The sequence below is a fragment of the Anguilla anguilla genome, chromosome 1 (genome assembly GCF_013347855.1).
Source record: "Anguilla anguilla isolate fAngAng1 chromosome 1, fAngAng1.pri, whole genome shotgun sequence".
NCBI classification, from domain to species: domain Eukaryota; kingdom Metazoa; phylum Chordata; class Actinopteri; order Anguilliformes; family Anguillidae; genus Anguilla; species Anguilla anguilla.
The window spans coordinates 45,838,650-45,862,749 of record NC_049201.1 but is presented as its reverse complement, the minus strand read 5'-3'; the positions used below and the strand labels follow the sequence as shown (position 1 = coordinate 45,862,749).

The window sequence follows — 24,100 nt, the reverse complement described above, 5'->3', positions numbered from 1 at the left end:
TCCTGTGGAGTATCAAAACACTTTGCTACTGTCACTTACAGTGTACTGTGCATCCTGATTATCATTTTTGCTTTTACTTAATGAATAAAAAGCAAGACTTCTCAGAACACATGGTATTACATTATGTAGGTGCACCTGTCAGTCATACAGCAAGTCAGTGAGTGGTGCCTGAAGATTTAAAAGTTTTACAACTCTCTTTAAGGTTTTAGAGTCTTCTCATAAGATAAACTACATTTGCACATCTGTCTATTGAGTGTCTTGTTATTTTTGCTCGATCATCTTGATTAAAGCATTTATGACTTTTTCTGATTCTCTTGACTCCTCATATTTAGGACCTACTGATAAATGTAAAAACCGATATGATTCCAACAGTCGTCCAAAGAGTCAAATCAGTTTATTAAGGTGTACTGCCATCTTTCCTGTTAATATTTACCTTTAACAATACATTTCTGCAGTGATATGCACCTTTCCAATAGGTCCATAGATGGCAACCTATTGTGGTATTTATAGAGGCATAACCCTGAACATTTTTCAAACACCGAGGCTTGAGTTACTTGTTCTTGGAATTGTTGCATGTCGCAGGTAACTTTTTCAGCTGTTAAAATTTGACTGTTTAGTTCATTGAACTTCCAGCTTCCTGTTTTTGACATTTTGCCAAGAAGCTGACAGCGGCATTCAACAAACAAGAATATGGGGATTGGAAAAAATATCTCACCAAGGAAGAAATTGATTATCGTAAGTGTGTTTCTTTGCGCGCCTAACATATTTTCTGTTGTAAGAAATATCTGTCTCTGTTGTCATTATGCCTGCTGACCACACATTCTCTTGATCTTATCACAATTACTATACAGTTGGTAAACATTGATTAATGGTAAAACAGCAACCGGGTGTGAGAGACTAGGAACAGACCAGACATGCTAATTCAATCACTACAGGAAGGCCAATACACTACAGCCTACAAGTAGGTGTCACATTCACTACATTCTTTCTCTTTTCTTGTGTCCTTTTCAAATGATCAAACAGACAATTCTGCTTGGCCGCTGCAAGTCACATACTGACAATGGTACAGGATTTTGTTAATGGGTAATTACACCCTAGATCACTTTTTTTTAAAAGCTGTAAACGTGTTTGTATGCCTACTTTATAATGAAACAATTTAATTTGTGCCGTTATTTCAACATTTCTGATCTTTTTATCTGAAAAAATTGATAAAAACATCTCGATGCTGCCCTGTAATGTTCGAAAGATTCATTCCTCTCTGGCCCCGCCCCAATCAAAATATTTGAGTATCTTTTCGGAGATACTACTACTGTAGATGTCAATCAAGATATCCAGTATGGAAATGGTTGCCGCCCACAAATTTTTCAGTTTATTTTGTCATATGGCACGGAACACTGCCAATTGGCTAAATTGGTTTAGACTGTTTCATGTCAACAAAAATAGTCAAACCAGATTACAAAGATTTTAGACTCACTGTAAACACTGCTTACTGCATGAATACAAATAACTATAATTTAACGTCAAAAGATCTTTTTTTGCAAACTATGAAGTAATTCATTATGTGTTCAAGTCAACTATCCAATGGACATTGGGGGCAGGAAATTATACTATATAAAAAACAAAACAACTACGTTTAGAAGATCCATATGCAGAATTTCTACAAGCTGTTCCTTTACATGAGATTTCTGACATGTTGAGGTTAGAAGATGAAGAACTCCTAAAACTGAACTGACTAAAATCCAAGATTATTAAGATAAATTCAGGTGAGAGGGGTTTGATTCAGCAAATTCACAACTATCTTAATAGGCTTTCAGGAATAAATGGGAACTACCGAGACACATACTGGCATCTAATTTTTACGCTGCCACAGAGGCAGTTATTGGTGTGTTGTCTCTGACTTGCTACCTTGAGGTCTTAATAAAACAACACAAAAAGGATGCTGAGTACAGGGAAAAGAAGGCTTTAATGGAACCCAGAACACAGCCGTCTGCGTGTGGAGTCATAGCGGAGTGATCTAGTGCTACTGGGACTCCCTTCTGTTGGTACGGTTCCATTTTGGTTTCTCCTTGTGTCCAGTGATGTCAAACATTTTTCCTTAGTCCATTATGTTGTGAACTTGTGGGTCAGCTGCTTATTCAATAAGAATATGTTGTTCCTGAATTAAAGCTTTCTCTCTTGTTTTCACATAAATCAAGGTTTAAGGGGGATTTATGTACAGAATTTTGGTTGATTTAATCTGCCTCTGCATGTTTGGATGTTGACTTGAACTAGATGAGACTTTCTGGAGATGTGAAATGATCGAAGGAGGGTGGTTGGTGGGCTATCAGCACAAAATGGCAGGCAGAAAAACACACACACACACAGAGGTGACAATTACTACTTGGTTAATGTAATCAGACTCAGTATACATGAATGAATTTGGAATAGATCTGTCAGAGATGTGGAAGTACAAAAGGGAGTGCCAAAGACTTTCGAAGTCTATTAGAGGGGAGCACATATTCATTCAGAGGTAACGATGACCATTAGGTTACCTGCCACTTCATTGGTACATTTTGTTCTGGGAAAGGGGTGTGAAGTTGGTGCCTGAATAACACTGCATTGTAATTGACCTGTCTTAGTTTTACCCGGTGTGTTTCATACTGTAAATAAGACTATGTATGCTTTGTTAATAATTTGTATTGTCTTAAACTGGGACTGCAAGTTTTACTTAGCCTACACTGCCTATTATTAGCCCATATCTGGGTGTCCTGTGTTAGTGTATGAACTTTTATTGTAGGTTATAATTATAATGCTATTTGGAGACTAAGTCACAAATATAATAACAGCCATGTTTTATTTTTATTACGCCTAGATGGCAATGTAAATGCATTGCGGTGTTTCAAATAAATTCTAGCAAATTGATCGAAGGAGCTTGTTGCGCAAATAACAAGACCTCATTGACGTATGTTACTTAGCTTATCCTACAAAATGTGCTATATCATTTAAGGAACTGAAGCACTTGTATGGGCCTTTGTTAGTATTTCAGCTCAAACAAAGAGTGGCACGCAATGGAGTCAAGACCAAGTGTAGTATAAGCCTGGTGCAAACGTAAAGACTGCTGTATTTATTTATTTTTTGTATATTAGTTGCATCGTCATCACACCATACTGCAACGTAATTATATTCGATCTCATCTGGATGGAATTTTTTGTTCTATGTTTACATTTTATCATTCTGCAGATCGATTAATGAACTCTGTGACTTAATATTGACGTGTGGTAGCCGATAGTTTTTTCTCCCAAAATGTTAACTTGCCAAACACTTGGTTTATTTGAAAATCAAAGCAACAAACACATTTTAATCCAGGATCCTTGTTATTGTCAAGTGTTTATCTTTTTTCTTCAGCTCAGAATTTCTCAGTGTGATAAGGAGTGAGTGCATTGCTGACTTCGGGGTAGTACATTACAGGAGTTTTATTGTTTCCCTGTCACACCTTCTTTAATTGCGATGACTTTGCAACAGACTCTATAGTGACAAGCATAAGTTACTTTTTAACTAAATAAGATTAAGTTCTTAGCCGTTATTAATGGAATTTGCTATCTGTGATTTATAATTATCTGTACTTGCATATAAAGTTGAGGCCAAAAATTTACATACACCTAGGCTAAAGACATTCAAACTCAATTTTTCACAACTCTACACATATCATGTTACCATACATTTCCTGTGTTAAGTCAATTAGGACTGTTAAGTCAGATTTATTTCAGCATTTATGTACTATATCAGATTTTTAGTGGGTCAAAAGTTTACATACACTTTGTTAGTATTTGGTGGCATTGCCTTTTAATTGCTTAACTTGAATCAAATGCTTGGGGTAGCCTTCCACAAGCTTCTCACAATACTTTGCCAGAATTCTTGCCCATTCCTCCTGACAGAGCTGGCGTAACTCAGTCAGGTTTGTGGGCCTCCTTGCTCGGACACGCCTTTTCAGTTAATTTTCTTTCATTTTTCTTCACTCTTTTTACAAATTTTCTCTAGGATTCAGGTCAGGGCTTTGTGATGGCCACTCCAATACTTTCATTTTGTTGTCTTTGTGTTACAACTTTGGAGGTATGCTTAGGATCATTGTCCTGCTGGAAGACCGAGTTGTGAACAAGTTTTAACTTTCTAGCTGATGTCTTGAGGTGTTGCTTCAGTATTTGTAGATATTCCTCCTTCCGCATGATGCCATCCATTTTCTGAAGTGTACCAGTCCATTTTCCAGCAAAACACCCCCCACAACATGATGCTGCCATCCCCATGCTTCACAGTTATGATGGTGTTCTTTGGATTAAAAGCCTCACCCTTTTTTCTCAATACATAGTGCTGATAATTATGGCCAAACAGTTTAAATTTAGTTTCATCTGACCAGAGAACACTCCTCCAAAAGGCTCTTCATCCTGGTGATCACCTGCAAACTTCATTCTGGCTTTTTTATGCAGGTCTTGGAGTAGGGGCTTCTTTCTTGCACAGCAGCCTTTCAGGCCATGGCAATGTAGGATTCTCTTAATGGTGGATGTAGATACTTTGGTAGCTGATGCCTCCAACTCCTTTACCAGTTTCATTTGTTGTTATCTTGGGGTTCAGTTGAACCTTTCGGACCAAAGTTTGTTCAGCCCTGGGAGTTATTTTGTGCCTCCTTCCTGAACGATGCAGGGTCTGTGTGGTCCCAAGAGTTTTATATTTGCATACAATTGTTTGTAAAGATGCTTGTGGTACTTTCAGTTGTTTGAAAATTGCTCCTAAGAAGGAACCGGACTTGTGGATGGCCACAATTTTTTTTCTGAGGTCTGGGCTGAGTTATTTGGATTTTCCCATTGTATCAAGGGAAAAAGGCAGTGGCTCTAAAGCTCAAAATTCTGAAGGCCCTTGAATACAGCCACAGGTGCCAATTAACTCCTAATTATGATAATTGGCCAATCAGAAGCGTCTAAAAAGTAATTACATCAATTCATGGAATATTCCAGACTGTTGAAGAGACAGTCAACATGGTGTATGTAAACTTTTGACCCACTGGAATTCTGATATAGTGAATTAAAGCTTAAATAAATCTGTCTCTAATAGATTGTTTTAAAATGACGTCTGATGTGAACAAAGTAGATGCCCTAATTGACTTGCCAAAAGAAATGTATGGTATCATAAGATGTGCGTAGTTGTGAAAAACTGAGTTTGAATATCTTTAGCCTAGGTGTATGTAAACTTTTGGACTCAACTCTAGTAACATGAGCATCCATACAATAATTGAGGGAGAGCTTTTGGGATAGGAGAGGTTTAATGAGGATTATTTAATACTTATATTTCAAATTAGAACCAGCAAGCAGTCATGCCTTACCGACAAGCGTGTACACAAAAGGGTTGAGGTTCAGTCATGTGTGACTGTATGTTGTCATATTTGTCTGTAGATTGGGCTGCTTGCAGTCTGCATTGTGACCATTATCCTTGGACTGGGACTGGGCCTCGGACTGGATAACTGTGATAAAAAAGGTAATCTCACGGCAAACCAGATCATAAATAAATATGATCATAAATAAAAATACACTGTCTTCTCTTGTGTATAGCCAGATCTCACTTATGTTCACTCTCTTTCTCTCTCATTCTCTCTCTCCATTTCTTTCCTGCCTCTGCCGATTCTTTTCTCTTTTATTATCTCTCTCTCCCACTTCTTTCGCATTGTTTTGTATTTGGCCTCCCCAAAATATCGGTTCTTTCTTTCCTTCTATCCCTCCCTCTTCTTTTGCCCTCACTTTCCCTTTCTATCTGAACTGTTAGACCTCCCCATTTCCTGTAGGCAGCGCTGTTACGAGCCATACGACAACGAGTACACTGGGTGCCGCTGTGACGTACTGTGTGTCCATAGCAACAGCTGCTGCTATGACTTCCAGGACACCTGCCTCCAGCCAAGTGAGAATTTAACATCTATTTCTTTTTACATTCATTTAGTTTCAATTCACGTGCCTTGGGAGTGCCGAAGCACTATATGTAACTTTGCAATATACAGCTAGCTCCATAATGTTTGTGATAGAGTTTTCTTTCTCTATACCAAAATTTTAAATTTGCAATCAAACAATCCACATGTGGTTAATCTAAATAAGAATATTTAGTTGACCAGGTAGGTCAACTGGAAAATCAGTTCTCATTTATGACAACCAAGGGAAACAAAGTGGGTAGGGAATAAAAGGGATTTTGTAGGCCTGGAGTGCAAAGGATTGTACAGTTTTATCAGAATTTGACAAGGGCATCATCCCAACTTTTTCGACTCAGTGTCCGCTTTATTTGGTACACGTGTCTAGTACCAGGCAGGACCCCTTTTGCCTCCAGAACAGCCTGAAATAATTCACGGCATGGATTCAAAAAGGTGCTGAAAACATTCCTTAGGTATGTTGCTCCATGTTGACTCAATAGCATCACACAGTTCCTGCTGATTTTTTTGGCCACAACTTCAACCTGTGGATCTCCCATTCCACCTCATTCCAAAGGTGTTCTATTGGATTGTTATCTGGGGACAGGCCATTGGAGTAAACTGAAGTCATTGTCATGCTCATGGAACCTTCTTGAGATGATGCGTGGTTTGTAACATAGTCCATTATTCTGCTGGAAGTATCCATTTGAAAAAGGGTAGACTGTAGCCATATAGGGATTCACGTGGTCAACAACAGTGCTTTGGTATGCTGTGGCATTTAAATGATGCTCAGTTGGAATTAAGGGGTCTAATATGCACCAAGAAAATACTCCCCACACCATTACACCACCACCACCACCAGCCTGCACTATTTAATACAAGGCAGGATGGATCCATGGAGTCATGCTGTTTAAGGCACATTCTGACTTCCCATCTGTGTGTTGCACCAGAAATTGAGATTCACCAGACCAGGCAATGTTTTTCCAATCTTTAATTGCCCAGTTTTGATGATAACATTCCCACAGTAGGCTCATCTTCCTGTTCCTAGATGATATGAGTAGAACCTGGTGTGGTCTTCTGCTCCTGTGGAGCATTCATTATAAGGTTTTATGTGTTATGCATTCAGAGATGCCCTTCTGTGCATCTCTGTTGTAAACTGCTGTTATTTGTGCATTTGTGGTGCTTCTGTAAGCTTGAACAAGTCTACCCATTCTTCTCTGACTTTTCTCATGTACAAGGTGTTTTCACCCAACAAAACTGCTTTTCACTGGATGTTTTTTGTTTATCACACCATTCTCTGTAAACTATAAAGACTGTAGGCTATGAAAATTTCAGGAAGGCATCTTTTTTTGACCACCATGTCTGGCGCCAACAATGGTCATAGTCACTTAGATCACACATCTTGCCAATACTAATGTTTCGTCAAAGAACAACTAAACCTCTTCACCATGTCTGCAAGCTTTATATATTGAGCTGCAGCCACATGACTCACTGTTTGGAGAAGCAGGCTATTTGCATTGACTATCAGGTGTACATAAGAAAGTGGGCACTGAGTATATGTAGTATCTGTTTTATTTGCTTACTTTGGAAATATCTAACTAGCTTCCTTAACCTCCAGCTCTGAGCATATTTGTAGTTAAAAGAGGCCCTCATTTATGGAGCAGTATTAATTTAGATTTATATTAGATTTACAGACTCATATTTGCTTGAAAGTCATGGAAAATGTGCTCCACCCCCCAGCTGAGCAGTGGGAGTGCACTAAACTGCGATGTGGAGAGAAGAGGTTGTCAAACAGTAAGTGTCACTGCTCGGACGACTGCTTGGGTTCTGGGGACTGCTGCACCAACTTCAAAAGTGTTTGCCAAGGTAAGACACTCATTTGGAACAGCATCCCATTTATATATTTATTTATATGTATTTAAAATACTTTTACATCATCTACTCTAAATGCCAATAAAACTGGAAACCGTTTCTGCAGCGGATTCTCAACAAATCATGTTACTAGGCCAAAAAAAGATGTTTTAAAAAAAAAAAAGAGATCTGAAAGAACTTTCCTGGTGTCTAAATGGTCAAATAATTACAAATATTTCACTTTTCCTTCATCTATTAAAGCCGTGATAGTGATGGGAGTTGCCAGCCTTGTAAAAAGAATACAGCAGTACAAATACAGGAATACGTTATGTAGATTTTGGAATATCTGCTGTGTCTTTTGACAGGTGAAACTCAGTGGGTAGATGACACCTGTGATGAAATAGCAGCTCCTAAATGCCCAGCAGGGTAAGTTTATAATGCATAGAGTTCATGCACATGTGTGTGCAATGATGCAGCCTACGGATCCCCTGATCAAATTCAGACTGTGCCTGTGGTAGCCAGAAGGTGGTGCAGGGTGATGGCCATAATGCTGCCTGGGGTTTTTTGATTACCAGGGAAGCCTCAAATTTGCCCAAGACTAGTTACTCCTCCGCTTGATCAGGCACCCAATTCGTGTATACAGTGAACTTATGCCTGTTAGAAGTTTATTAAGTTTACTTGCAGACTGTTGATTGTGTTTTCATTGCTGTCTGATTTTCAGTTTTTCAAGGCAACCACTGCTCCTCATATCATTGGATGGGTTTCGTGCAGAGTATCTCTCAACCTGGAGTCAGCTCATCCCCGTACTTGACAAACTAAGTAAGTAAAGCATGATAGTAAACCGCAAGGACTATAACTAAACTAAACTATCGCTTTCATGCAGTCATTATTCTTATCGGTTGCATAATAGTACATCATAAATTGAACTTACGTACAGTGGTGTACGCTCTATGAAAATTGATTGTCTTTTTGAACCTTAAGCCAAAAATGGCACTTTAAATAGGACTCATATTGTGGATCTGGAAAACTGTAGCTAGATAAGATAAGCATCTTCCCTTTGCCCTTGATGAGGACTGAATTTGTACGTTGCATTTGTCAGTCACAGGCTGAAAGGTGACATTTAGAAAGCGACTCACTGTCATTGACTACGTTCCCAAAAAGACTGCTTTCCCCGAAATACACTAACTGTGCTTTGTCATCTTTCAGAAAACTGTGGCACTCATGCTCCTTATATGCAAGCTGTGTTCCCCAGCCTCACCTTCCCCAACCATTACACCATTGCCACGGTGAGTCAACAGCAAAAGACCTTCACTCTGTGACCATCGCTACCATCATTCACACATTCACACAATAGAATTATCAACCCTGTTTCACTGAGGGACTTTGCATCACTCTCTCCATTTCCATGCTGATATTTCTTTATTTTTCGGCTCTCTGTTTACAAGCTTGTCCCTTTTTTCTGAAAGGATTGGAATGCATTATTAACTAATTGAAACATCTTTTTGTCCCCAATTTTTCATTTTTATCCCAATTTGGAGTGACCAGCCATGCTAGTAGGCAGTTTGAGAAAAGTAGCATGTATGTCCTCACAAATACATGTAGCCAGCGGCAGCTTCTTCTCATTCTACAGTCCAGCGCCTGAGCTGCGCAGTCGTGGCATTGAAGAAGCAGTTCATGTACAGTAGGCTCAAGCAGGCAGCTGCCCTCTAATGACAAGAGGTGTCAGTCTTTCTCACTGAGGTGGGAAATGCTCTGCTAATCCACCCATAGAACATAATTGCCCACACGATTGCCAGTTACATGCCAGGCTACATCACTGCTAGCCACAGTCATCACTGGCACAGTCAGGATTCAGTACCAGGTTGTGAGGTATGCCATTGCATTTAAAGAGCATGGTCTTAGCTGGATACTCCAAGGGGAGCAATAATAATTATGTCTGCGGTCACATTTACATTACAGTCTTTCAAGTGAGATGTGATGTGGAAAAGAAAATCAACGTTCACAATGGGGCCAATAAAAAGACCTGCATTGTGATGTCCATAGAGTTTATTGATGTCAGCAAGCTTCATTTAGGATGCCTCTGAAATGTGTGTTTATTCTGATGTCTTCTTCAAACAGTTTGTGGTGTTTTTTTTAAGTTTTGTTCCTCACCCCCTCAGGGACTGTTTTCCGAATCTCATGGGCTCGTGGACAACAGCATGTATGACCCTGTATTCAATGCATCATTCAGTCTGTCAAACAGTGAGAAGTCCAACCCCCGCTGGTACCAGGGTCAGCCTGTAAGTCCTGACATCATCTCTCAAAAGTCCAATGGCCTGCCCAGTTTCGAACAATGCAAAACTGTTGTTCTTGTAAGGCCCTCAAGTTTGAACACAACTCACTAGGAAGTGCCATTGTTCATAACCAATAGCTTTACTCCTGGTATAACTACTAGCTTGACTGGGTAAGATCATTATTAAAAAATTTAACTGCAGACACCAGTAAAAGTACCACAAGGCACTGACTGTTTTAAAACAAGTGTCTATTTTTATCAATATACAGAATAAAATTTAATTAGAGTAATAACATTTTTGTGGAAAATTCTCAGGGATGTCCAGGAGGCTTTCTAATTTTACCAGGATCGCAGGATTCTAAAATAAGTCCGCTTGATTTAATTTGTTAGGATTATATTTGAAAAACATGTCTTTGGAATTGACTCACATTTGTCTAGTCTTGTTATATTTACTTATAATCTGCTCTAGGTATCTGTGTCTGTCTAATGTCCAAAATGTAAAATACAAATGTACAGTGTCATCACATCCATCAAAGCTGCCTTTTAGAAAGAAGGATAGGACAGGGAGCATTCCAAAGTTAAAGTTTCAACATGTTGAAAAAGTAAAGTTAATATGTATTCTCACAGACAGACCAGCATGCTACCTGACATTTTAGCAAATCCTTATTCAAAGCAACACTGGAAATGAACTACTACTTATTTGAGTGGAACTGCAAACATTTTTTCTCACCTGGGCTTGCTGCATGCAATTTATGCATCTAACTGAACCTGTACTTAAAGAGAAAAGTACTAAATGTAAGGAAAACATACTGCATAAAGAATACACTAAGGTCTGTTGGCTGTTGAAGTTGGACATGCTATATATTTCCTCAATATGTTAACCTTGCTAGTGGTACATCTTGAAGCCACAACACACTTTGCCCCTCTCATTTCTGGTTACAGATCTGGCTCACGGCAATGTACCAGGGACTGAAATCCGGGACCTTCTTCTGGCCTGGTTCTGATGTCAAAGTCAATGGGAGCTTTCCAGACATATATATGGATTACAACGGGTGTGTTTTCATTTCTTAGGCAGATGGAGGCACAGTGAACTTAGGGTTGTGTTATGAGTTTAGTGGACTCCCAAAAGATTTTAAAACCTTCTGGAGCAATGATAAATGCTCATATAAAATTATCACCCTGGGTTAAATGCAAAGGTATTTGTTAAATAAAATAAAAAAGTAAAAAGAATAATGAGTATTAAGTAATAAGAATATATCTTTTTTTAAGCTTTGTGAAGTAACCCATGATTTGTAGGAAAAATAGAGAACCAAACTTAATAGCACAGCAATTATTATCATTTTATATCTATTTGTTGATTGTATCTCATTTTATATCTATTTGTTGATTGTATTGCGTTTCTGGTTTTAACTCTTTTAGGAAAACACCATTTGAAGAGAGAGTATTCACTGTTCTGAGGTGGCTCAGATTGCCAGACAAAGAGAGGTAAAGACATGATCTCACTTGTTTAAAGCATTGTGTCAATGATGACAATTGATGAAATGTCTTTTGCATCCCACCTTCTCAAGCTTATAAACATATGTCATACTTTAAAGGCATCCAGGCTGTATCAATGAGAAAGTTAAACCCATGGAGAGCATTTTGTTGGGCACAACAATCATTTAAATTTCTAATATTTAAGGTCTGCTAATTGGTGTGTGATGAGCAGGTCAAAGTGAACACTTTGCCTGAGGTTAAACTTATGAAAAGTGGTCTTTTCAATGCATGTAAACTTTGGTAAACATGTGGTACACAATGTATTTTAAATTTGAAGGTTAATTACTGGTATGGTTACCTTTGGGGTTTTCTCTCAGAATGGACCGATACGTACTGTGTTGAATATTGTGTGCCTGCTAAATAGATGCAATGTAATGTGAAGACATTATGGGGGGGTTCAATATGATCCTCACCATTTCCTCTGTGGGCTTTCACAGGCCAGACTTCTTCACTTTGTACTTGGAGGAGCCAGATAAATCTGGACATAATGATGGGCCGGTCAGTGGTAGGGTAAGCAAAGTATCAATAGATACACTTTTCCAGATCTTAGAATTTCAGCTTCTATCTATCATTTCTATAAAGGGTCAAAAGTGAATTCTTAATGTAAAAATGCTATTTTCTGTGTCAGAGTAAACACACATTTGATGTTAAAAACTATGCTAAGATAGTTAGACTTTGGTAGAAAGCTAAACTTGAACCAATGACTAAATCTATACTATCTGCGCTATATATGATGCTGAGTCATTGGATTTTGATGCGTTGACTTTACAGGCACTGTAAAGCCAGAACAGAGCATCATATATTCTGTAAACTCTGATGTGAGGCTTGTACCAGGTGACTGTTTTGCAAAGAAAAATGGACATATGAGTAGGAGCACTTCTACTGCGTTATCATACTCTGATCTTTGTATCTCGAAGCTTGTAAATAAAGACTGCATTTCACTGCAGACTGAAGGTTAACAGCTTCTGTGTCAGCTGTCGATATTCTGGGGGAAAAAATGGATCCCTGTCATTTGTAAAATTTTTACAAAACATTCATGTTGTTATTGCAGCGTAAATTATTTAATGCAAGGGTGTGTGCTAGTATTCATTCTAACCATTGTTGCAACCCCTGAATTATAACAAGCTGTTGATTATTTTGTCAGTTTTAATGTCTGTTGGAGGATAATCCAGATTATGTCAGAAATGTCATGAAGAATACATGTCATATATTCACATTCCAGATGGTTTCATTTTCTGTAACATGTATTACGCCAAATGGTCCCTTTAGAAAAAGGTAAAAAATAATTATTTATTAAACTGAAGACTGACAAGTGAAGTCAGTGGGGTCTTAACTGCTAAAAGTGTTGGCAATGAGGAGCACAGAGTCAAAGCAAATGGGAATAAGCCAAAACATACATTCTGTTAAAATAAGTTTAAGGGAAAGAATTTGGAAGAGCATAGAAAGTTGATACAACCTTAATTTATCAAGAGAATGGCTGTAACAGAAACGCAGTGGTTCCCTAGACCGGGTTTGACTATCTTTGGCTTAATGCATCCAGAACAACCAAAACATGCCCCTGCACTACACTGCACTCTCCAAAATGGCTGCATAGACAATAAAAGTGCAATACCCATTCCAGTCACCTCTTTGCTGTTCTGAGTGATGATGTGCTTGAGTAAATGTTCCCAGTAACTTTGTGGAAACCATTTGAGCTGGTTCTTTATGTTATTAATTCTTCTTAAAAGCACATTTTATTTGATGTCCATTTTGGAAACTCCATTTTTTTAGTAAACTGTTGATATTGTGTGATAACAGGGAAATGCAATGGAAAAAACCTGAAAATTGAATCTTGCTTACTGCAATTTCTCAAAAACAGTCACAATGTGCATTGCTGTTAGATTCAGTATATAAATCATGGCACTCTGTTTTCACTGACTTGGTCTTATTGTATGTCCTTGCAATTTTACTGCTGCTAAAGTACACATTACAATAATTGAAGATAAGCCAGAGGTCCACCTGTATACCAATAGTACTCATTTGTTTGATAAAGGGTGAAAGTCCTAGCTGTGAAAATGACATATAATAGACTGTAAAATTTATTGTTGTGCTTAAGTTCACTGAGAACATGTGAAGCTTTCTTTGGAAAAGCATATTAAAACTGTCTGTTGGATTCAGATACGCTGTACTAAAATAAGGCTGTGAATGCAGTTCCAGGAGTGCTTCATGTAGGCTGGTCCGTATTCCTTATAGCCCTTCTGAGTTAATCCCATTTTCGCTGTAATGATTTACACATGCTCATTCCCCCATTCCCCAATTTTCACTACTCACAGTCATAGAGTGAGCTCCATGATGTTTGGGACAAAGCCATATTTTTTCCTGATTTGGCTCTGAACTCCACAATCTTTGATTATTAATCAAACAATTCATATGCGGCGAAAGTGCGTTTATTAAAGGATATATGTTTAATACATTTTGGTTTCACCATGTAGAAATAACAACACTTTTTATACATAGCCCCCCCCCCCCCCCCATTTCAGGGTGGCAACATTTGGGACCAATGGCTTCACATGTGTTTCTGATTAGTCAGGTGTATTCAGTTGCTTCCTTAATGCAAGTATAAGAGAGCTTTCAATATCTAGTCTTGATTCTAGGCTTTTTGATTTTGATTGCCTTTGCAGTATGTTTTTGGCATTTGTCAGCATAAGGACCAGAGTCAAGGACACCATTATGAGGCTGAGACATATGAAAAAAATAGATACACAGGTCAAACCATAGGCATTCCAAAATCAACTGTTTGGAACATCATTAAGAATAAAGAGAGTACTGGTGAACTCAATAATCGCGAAGGGACTGGTAGACTCTCTGTATATAATTATAAACAATGTCATATTAGTTAATACTAGTTCATATTAGTTCATATTAACTTAATATTTTCTGCTACAAACACATTTGAAACAAGACCAGGTTAAAACCTAGTATATTGCTGGACCTAACACACGTGATCTGGCCGACCAATGGTGTGACTTCATAACTCGGCTGACCAATAGTGTAACTTCATCACTCACTCAGTCACTCACTCAGTCTGTCACAGAGATTCGCGTTTGTAAGGCTGGCCCTGCTGTTGCGGTCTAGCCAAAAATAGACAAGCCTTTCAAAAACAACATTTTTAAAGTGATTGCATGTTGACAAAAGAAGTACTAATCTTTTGGTGCTGGAAAGTATAAGTCACAAGCACCTAAGGAGGGGAAGTCAATTTAAATATCTTGGTTTCACCTGAAGGATGATTATCAGCCAGGTGAGCACAATGCAGAACACTCGGGCCACCACCCACAGCCACCTTATCATTATCGGGTATCATTTAGCAGCGATTAGTGATAAGAGCACTAACAGGGGTAATAAAGCAAATCTCATAACCATTAGGCAGGTAAGCTGAACTGTATGGCAGAGACTAGGGGAAAACGCAGGATTCATGATCTAATCATAAACAAGCGACTCAGATTTTGATAGATTTTGTATTAATAAAGGTTAATGCCACGTGTCACATGTGTGCAATGTTTTATGTTAATGTCACTCGTGGGGTATGCAGGAAGAGATGGTATTTTTATGGGCCAGCCTGAATGAGATGTATGCGTTCATTACTATTTCCGGGTGTTAATCATCGTAAAATATTTTGCAGAGTGACAATTTATGACAGCTACTTTGCTGTTGTAAGACTTCAGTCTGACGTGAAATTAACTGTTGTCCAAAGAGTATTAAGATAACAGTTTAACAATTGACTGGATTGAGTAATAATAGATGCTGAATTGAAAATAGATTTCTTGAATGCTTTTCATAGCTGTTATTAGGTGAAATAATACAAGCATGTTTTATTAAACATATGAACATAAATATAATTTAAAAAATGAATTTAAATGAATGTTAAAGTAAATATGTTTATAAAACAATCAGAATCAGTAACTCTTACACTATTTTTGAGTGTGGCTAATTAATTAATAATTTGTATAAAGTGTATTGAATATGTTGTATTTTTATATGCTAATCGTAACAGTAAGTGTTTTTCTCATCAATAATATGATCTGTCTTAGGTTATCTTGGCCATCCAGGAAGTGGACAGGATCATTGGTCAGCTGATGAATGGATTGAAACAGATGGGCCTTCACCAGTGCATCAACATTATCATTGTTGCTGATCATGGTATGTCAAGGGTTTTGACTCACATTTGGGTTAACTGTACAGTATGTCAGCATTGTTTGCTATTGTGGATTGACACCATCTAGGTCTGTACCAAATTTCCATTTTACTGTCCTCATTTATCATATTTGTTTTTCTTCTTCAGCAAGATACACTAAAGGATATTAGCCCTTGCCCAGGTCAACTGTGCAAGGGCTAATATCATTTCTTATGTAGGTCATAAATATTTAAATAACTGATCAATTAGTAATGAACTTCAGAGAATTTCAGAGAACAGGTCATTCAGGAAATATTGGCTTGTCTTTTACCTAATAAAATACATTTTGTTAAGTGACACTTAAAAATAAAAAAGCAGTTAGCTGAAAATAAGTAGCGAATCAAATTACTACTGTTAGAGTGGAATTTAGAATTTGTTTCCACATGTGCCCTCTGGTTGCAGCTGAAGCTGTAGTCTCAAGCCCCTGCTACATCCAATTCTGTGTCTGTTCCTACAGGAATGGAGGACACCAGCTGCGACAGGGTGGAGTATCTCCAGAACATGATTGGTGACGTCAGAGACCTGTATGTGTATCAGGGGGCATTTGGAAGAATCCGGTCGATTGATACGCATCTTCAGTGTGAGTGAGTTGTATTAGGAGTCGTGTTGAACATAACTAGTTTTACATTTAGTTTGTCAGCCTTTGTGTGTTCTGGGTATGTTCAGACATGTATTTCTAGGGCTCATTTCAAATATTAATTTCTAATTTGAACTTTTATAACTCATTTTTATTACTCATTAATTACTCAAAAATTACATGTACAATTGCAATTCATGTACTAACATATACTTATATATATATATATCTAAGTGTGAGTTCAGTTGCTCATGTTTCATTTCGTTTTTGCTTTTGTTTAATTTACAGTGGATTCAGCCAGCCTTGTGGCCAACATGACCGTGAGTTGAACGATCACCAGAACCAGAATGATAATGTTGGCAGCTATTGTTTCTGAGAATTAAGTGAGTCATTCATGTGCAATAAGCTGCTGGTTGGATAATGGTTAGAGCACAAGACCCTGATGGACTGAATCATGAGCCCAAGACAACATATGGGCCCAGCTGTTGTTCCCTTTGAGAAAACGAGGAAAGGTTTTTCTTCTGTTTCTCTAGTAAAAATAAAAGTGGATTGCAAGGAATTTAATTGTAAGCATTACTGTGTGGTGCTTGATAAATGCAGATTAATAATGGAATAGGTACAGTTACACATCTTAGGTTCATGAAAAGCTGTTTAGTGCTCATTTAGCATAAATGGAAACTGGGATTATTTCGACTTTCATTTAGTCAGCAATGCTACATTAAAAACGTGGTGCTTTTGCTAGCCTCTGGTCAGTGATGTATGTGAACAAACTATGTTAGCTGACTGTGGCTGGGAATGCCTCAGGATAGCAATTGATTGTCCTCAGTGGTATCCAAGGAGGGCCTAATTGCCCAGTAGTGACACATCTGATAAATCGTACATCTGCGAATTGCCCAGGCTAGTTTTGTTGGCTTTACAGACTTCTGGCACTGTTTGGACTGTGAAAAAGAAGTGATTGTTCCCAAGGATAGACATGTCATGTGCCTTTCCAAAATTACAGACTGGGAATTCAAACTAAGGAATAAAGGAAAAGAGGGGGAAAAAGACATTGAAAATATTTTTGAAACAGCTAAATCTTTAGGGTTGCCTGGACTAATGCATCTCAATTGGCTCTTCTTGATGGTTGATAGCATTTGCTTTACATGGCCAGTATTGATGTCTGTCATCTGTTTTCTTTTTTGATTGCTAGTGCACTAAACCAGATCAGCAAATTAAGCCCTACCTTAAACCTCACCTGCCCAAAAGGTTCCACTACGCTGCGAACAGACGTATAGAAGATGTCAACGTTTTGGTCAATGCAAAATGGCTGTTTGCAAGGTATACTACTGTAGCCATGTAGTTTGAAATGGTCAAATATGTTATTTTTTGTAACTTTTACACTTCTCATCACCTATGTTTTTGGCCATTTTTGTGTTGAACAAATGCTTTGGTCTCTAAACTTTGTTCACAGGTACAAAGGCTCACTTTCATACTGTGCTGGTGGTACCCATGGTTACGACAATGACATTGAAAGTATGCAGGTGGGTGGAGCAGAAAAAAAGTTATTATTCTACAGTGATGTAGATTAATGAGAATAATACAGAAAAATGGAACCTAGCCAGAAGGTCACAGGTATGAGTCCTAGGTGAAAAAATGCAGTGCCCTGTAGTGCTAAAATAATTAACCTGAATAGATTCAATATCGATCAGGCTGAATAGATATGCAAGGTTCGAGGTGTGTAGATTACATTTGGCAGTAAAACATACCGAATTTATAATGAAGACGTAATTAATTTTATTTATTTTATCCTTTTCCCCCAGGCCATGTTTTTAAGCTTTGGGCCCAAGTTTCTGTATAAAACACAGGTTGATCCATTCTCAAACATAGAGCTCTACAATCTCATGTGCGGTAAGTTGTAACAATCAGTATTCACTCCTCTCTAACAATAACAGTAATAAAACCCGTAATAATAATGCAGTCAATAATGTGCAGCTCTGGGAATCATGTCTTACTGCTAGTGACTACAAAACTGTAAAGTTTAATTATAGCAATGTAAAGCAGGTTTAAAATAAACTGTGATGTGTCCATACATTGATGCCAGACTGGATTAGTCCTTACAGTACATGGCTAATTTACCTCTGCTTTGGCATTAATGCACACATAAGTCTGTCTTAACTTTATTTTATTACTCTCACTCCAAAGACCAATAAAAGGTCTCAGTCATTGACTTAAAACATAATGTAACACTGACTAAAATTTGCTACATCCAATCTGATTGCAGGACTCAAACAATCTCACAAACTATACTTTGCCTTTGCAGACACATTTGAAAGAGTGCCTGGGATTGAGACTGATATTCTGTTAAGCATGAGTAAAAGCAGGATGTGCATTCAGAAAAACATCCAAGCGATTATGGAATTAAATTATACATAAAGGTGGTGATATTTGTTGTCTCTGTGATAGGAAAAGAATGTTCAGGGTTGACATTATTGCAGTGGTTGGTGCTAATGAGGATAGTCTTGTCTTCACAGATGTTCTGGAGATCACTCCAGCCCCAAACAATGGTAGCCATGGCAGCCTGAACCACCTCCTAAGGAGGCCCTGGCACATGCCCTCCTTCCCTGTGGAGAAGACGCCCCCTGGGCACTGCCCGCTTATAACCCTTGTCCTCGTGGACCAGCTGGGTTGCTCCTGCCCTGACCAGGTGACCCATCCAACCCCCACCCACACACACACACAATTAAAACAGATAGTCAATATGATATATGGTCTTATATTGCTTTTCAAGGGAATTTGACAAGCATGTACTTGCACAGCTGTAGGTAGCTATAACCTGATGATAGTAATGTCATTTTTTGTTTTCTACCCCAAATTTGAATGCTAACTATTTGCTGGTCCCATTGTTGCGGCGTCCTCGGTTTATTTGAACTTGGGAAAGTGCCCTTTAACATGCACATCTCCCAGAATGCACTCAGTCAGCCACCAGTTCAATGTACAATCCAGCACCAGAATATGATGCAATAATTTGGCTGTCCCTTACTATTATTCGGTAACATGGAGCTGCTTCTCATGTGTATAACTTATGCTATCGCACCATTATGAAAGGCTTTAAAGTATAAATATAAATCATTGTAGGTTACTGGCATAATGTGTATCAGACCTGGGTCAAAATCTTTGGTAGAATTTGAAAACTGTCAACATTATAAGCATTTTAGTTTTTTGCATATGTGTTGGTGTCTGGCCAAAGAGTGTTTCCTTTTAAAATTTCTGCAAAGTGAAAGAAATATATTTTTAAATTACTCTATATTGTACACTGACTCTGTCTTGTTTGCTGCTGAGAATTGTTTTGCATAAACTAATTTTCTTCATGCTGAATTGTGATTATTTTAGATTGAATCCACTCTCAATAACAGGCTGAATTTGACAAGCAGTGAAGGTAAATATCTGATCCAGCGAATGGGTTATATTATTATCCAGAAAGTAAGTAGTGAAAAGACTAACCTAGATATGGCTTCCTTTCAGTGTTGACATCTGAGAAAAAGCACATGCTGTTTGGACGACCCAGAATGTTACGCCCTGGTGAAAACTACTGTCTGCTGTATCAGCATGGCTTCATCAGTGCCTACAGCAAGAGCTCCCTGATGCCTGCATGGAATTCATACACTGTGGATAAACCTGTGAGATGGATTTTTTATTCAGTCAACAACAGTACAAAAGTACTGCAAGACTGAATATATGTACAGTTGTGCTCTCTTGTGGCCATTGGTGGTAAAACTGATAGCTACAATCCATTGTAATTTTGCCAGCGATATGGCCTTTTGTCAAGGAAAAAAATTTAAATTCCTTCTATCTGGCATTGTTTAGGCTGCCCTCGTTTAAAGGGCAATGTCTCCATTGATTGGTTTGTCCAAGCTTGAACACCTTTGCTACTCTGTTCCTAAAACCTCATACCGCCTCTTGCAGGACAGCCTGACCCCCCTGCCCGAGGTCATCCCGACCTGCTTGCGGGCCGATGTCCGTATCCCGGGCGACAGCAGCCCCCGTTGTGACCAGTATGCCCAGGCAGGGAACCTCACTCGTGCCTTCCTCTACCCACCCAGTGAGTGCATTCATGCTGTGGCCCACATCAGCCTCTTCTATGGCAAAAGCCCTGGAACATATAATTATTAAACCCTTTAGACTGCATTAAAAATCCTGCAGATTAATTACAATATTAAAATAAATGTCAACTTCACTAATATTCAGAACAAAATTCTTTTATTTGATTATGTTTTTGTTAGTGACTTATTAGTAACAAATCTGTGACAAATTCAAAAATTTGATATAAAAAAAAAGCTTTGCAAGTGTTATTGGGATGTACAACAAGATGCCTCCTAGTTTGACTTACCATAACTTTCTGACCTAGCCTATGCTTACCGTGTGAACTGGACTTAATGTGAACATGGTTATGGATAACTGTTACATAATTAGTATTGTACCTTATCAGACCTGTCATTTGTAGTTGTTCCAGTGACCTTCAGTATGCACTTATTGTATGTCACTGCCAAATAAATGATGTAATGTAATGTATAGCTTGGGGTCCAGACTTATATTTGCGTTTCAGATCTCAACATAACTGCCATCGAACAGTACGACGGACTGCTGATCAGCAATGTTGTTCCCATGTACCCGCAGTTCAAGAGTAAGCCTCACAAAAGAGCCTCTCATTCATTCATTCATTCATTCATTTGTTCTTTTGTCCATATGGACACTCACTCAGATCACCAACTCAAAGCTAGTGAGACCCAGGTCCTCAAAAGCATTTGTGCCGGGTCGATAGCGTTAATTTCTTTTCCCCATTTTTGTTTTTCCACATTATCTCCAATGTAATCTCATGTGTTGTATTCCAGGAATCTGGGACTACTTCCACACTGTGCTCTTGATGAAGTATGCCTGGCAGTACAATGGTATCAACGTGGTGTCAGGCCCTGTTTTTGATTACAACTATGATGGAAACTTTGACAGCCCAGATCAGATTGAACAGTAAGCTGACCCACTGTAATGAATAAAAAAGACAAAATGGTAACTGTTTGATAATCATGTGCTATCTGCTAAATCCTTTTGCTAAAGATGAATTTCTTCTCATTTTTTTCCCTTTGAAGGTTTGTTGCTGGTACACGTATTCCAGTCCCTACACATTATTTTGTGGTGCTCAGCAGCTGTAAGAACACATCCATTCCAGTAGGGGGCTGCAAAGAGGAGATGCAGACAGTCTCCTTCCTGCTGCCACACAGACCAACCAACTCAGAGGTTTGCAATGTAAGACACCCAACTTTGTTGATATACACTATGAGGACAATAGTGTGGTTAATGAACTTTACTACATTTGAACCAGGAAATTCAGGTTCAAGTCGTGGGAGCAGCGCTGTTGCTATAACCTTGAGTGAAGTATTTATTCCGAAATTCTTCGGCAAAATCACCAAGTGTAAAATATTAAATGTGAGTAAGGCCTTGAGCCACTGATTGTAATAACAACTGGCTGGTCCCAGTGCATCCCCTTTGGTTGCTACCAGTCCATCCAAGTGGTAGGAGAGACAGCGCAAGGAGTGTGCAAGGCACAACATAGATAGTACACATGTTTTTGTGTTATGCCATCTCTAAGCAGGTCAATAAACACATTCTGATGGTATTACTGGAAATAATTTAAGGAGATGTTGAAGAGTCTAAATAATCTCACTGACACTGTGGTTGAGTTTCTCACAGTCACAGGGCAGTACCTCACTGGCTACTGGCTAAAGCTTTAATTATCAGCGCCTCCTAGCTCACCACGCAAATTTGAGTTACCGCATGTGGGTTGTACAGGCCTCCAACACAACAACTATGTAGCTCAGCTGGTTTATTATACAATTTTAAGAAACAGTGACTTGGTTAATGTATTTTGGAGGGTAAGTGTGCTCTCCCAAACTGTTGGAGGAAGTTGCAGTGATGGAATAAGTCTGCAGTCACAACTGAATACTGCGAATTGGGAGAAAAAGTTAAATTAGGATTAAAAACTTGGACTTACATTTTTCTGTAAGCTGTCTAGGAATTCATGTTATTAGTGATAATTAAGAGAGGGAATTTACTCTAAATTCAAATTAAACATATATGTACTGTATTTACTTTAATATCAACTTTGGTGAAAATAGCACTTATTATTTCTAAATTCTAAAAAATTCCCTTGATACCTTGAATTAACCAACAGAAAGCTTCTGACACTGCCATTGAACATCCTGCTAGAACAGAACAGACTAATCTGTTTGCGAAAAAAAAAAAAAAAATCTTGTGCTGCTGATTTCCCCACCCATTGAGATGATATGCTCTCTTTCTGATTAGTTTATTTCTGTACCTTTTCCCACACAGAGTCAAGAGGCAGAGTCGCAGTGGGTGGAAGACCTGGTGTGGTTCCACCAGTGCAGAGTAAGAGATGTGGAGCTGCTCACAGGCTTGGATTTCTACCAGGATAGCAACCGGACGATCTCAGAGCTCCTCCAGCTCAAGGCCAGGCCCACTGCTGCCATCCACAGGAAGAACTGAGTAGTGCGAAGAGGGGATCATGGGTCATGACCAGCTGAAATGGTCAAATCCATTTCAAAAGTCAATTCAGGAATCGTTTGGAAATACAGTTCATAAAATGAAAAATGCTGATTGATCACATTTCTTCTCATAGATTGAACTGAAAACTGAATTGACCCAAACTCACACAGCCAAATGGACAGATCCTATAATATGATTTTGCAAGAACAGGTTTTTCTGTACTTTTGACATGACCTCAACTGCCAATATCAAGAGGGTGATTCTTCCTTCTTGAGAGACCTCATTTAACTGAGCTGCAGAAGCTCAATAAACTGTTTACACTCCAAGGTTCTTACTATGAGCTTGATTGTTTTATTAATAGATCATTGACTACCTAATCAGACATTGCCTTCAAATATACACTTGTCATAGCTTTTAGTCCATATCCACCTGCCCATTTGTGCCATGCAGTCGTAAAAACAACTTTGCACAGCATTTCTTGATCATGTCTATGCTCTAGGTGTTTGTTAAACACTTATAGCCTAGTCCTCCTGGAATACACATCCAGTGATCTCACCACATCAGAGGTAGAGAATTCCATCAGCTTCAGTCTTTGCTCATGCATTATCAGGACTGCATTAAGTTATCATTGTGGCATCATATGGTAATGTCTAGTGTATTGTGAGCATCCTAGCATCCAGTTTTTGACCATTGACCCCCCGATATGTTGACAAAAGCTCTCAATGGAGCGCAAAAACTGAGTATTTATACAAAGAAAAAAAAATTGAGAACAGTAAACAGTAAATTTAAACTTTATTTTAATTTATCCATCCATCCATCCATTATCTATACCTGCAGGATCACAGGGGGTACTGGAACCTATCCCAGCATGCATTGGGCAAGAGGCAGGATTACACCCTCGACAAGCCGCCAATCTATCGCAGGGCACACACACCATTCACTCACACATTCATACCTATAGGCAATTTTAGAGTCTTCAATTAGCCTACCTGCATGTCTTTGGACTGTGGGAGGACTGTGGGAGAACTGTGGGAGGACCAGTAGAACAGAAACCCAACTCTGGGAGGAAACCCACACGGACACGGGGAGAACATGCAAACTCCACATAGAAAGGCCCCAAGCCGAGATTCGAACCCACGGTATTCTTGCTGTGTGAGGCGACAGTGCTACCCACTGCACCACCGTGCTGCCCTTATTTTAATA

The 24,100-nt window shown here is 38.7% G+C and overlaps 1 protein-coding gene and 1 long non-coding RNA gene across 2 annotated transcripts; one reads left to right on the top strand and one right to left on the bottom strand.

Annotated features, from left to right (window-relative positions):
- Positions 1 to 545: 545 nt before the first annotated feature.
- On the top strand, positions 546 to 23,698 carry LOC118209699 (ectonucleotide pyrophosphatase/phosphodiesterase family member 3). Its single transcript, XM_035385269.1, has 25 exons — positions 546 to 735; positions 5,421 to 5,502; positions 5,788 to 5,919; positions 7,658 to 7,783; positions 8,134 to 8,194; positions 8,490 to 8,587; positions 8,975 to 9,054; positions 9,928 to 10,047; positions 10,983 to 11,092; positions 11,460 to 11,525; positions 12,014 to 12,086; positions 15,644 to 15,752; positions 16,244 to 16,366; positions 16,652 to 16,683; positions 17,553 to 17,680; positions 17,814 to 17,883; positions 18,163 to 18,250; positions 18,874 to 19,046; positions 19,733 to 19,778; positions 19,865 to 20,019; positions 20,306 to 20,441; positions 20,946 to 21,023; positions 21,232 to 21,364; positions 21,484 to 21,640; positions 22,724 to 23,698. The coding sequence occupies exons 1-25, from the start codon at positions 691 to 693 to the stop codon at positions 22,895 to 22,897; spliced, it is 2,595 nt and encodes an 864-aa protein (XP_035241160.1). The 5' UTR covers positions 546 to 690; the 3' UTR covers positions 22,898 to 23,698.
- LOC118209709 lies at positions 22,203 to 22,815 on the bottom strand. The gene is made up of 2 exons (XR_004761751.1): positions 22,710 to 22,815; positions 22,203 to 22,329 (listed from the first exon to the last, which is right to left on the bottom strand). It is a non-coding gene; the product is annotated as an uncharacterized LOC118209709 (long non-coding RNA).
- Positions 23,699 to 24,100: the final 402 nt, after the last annotated feature.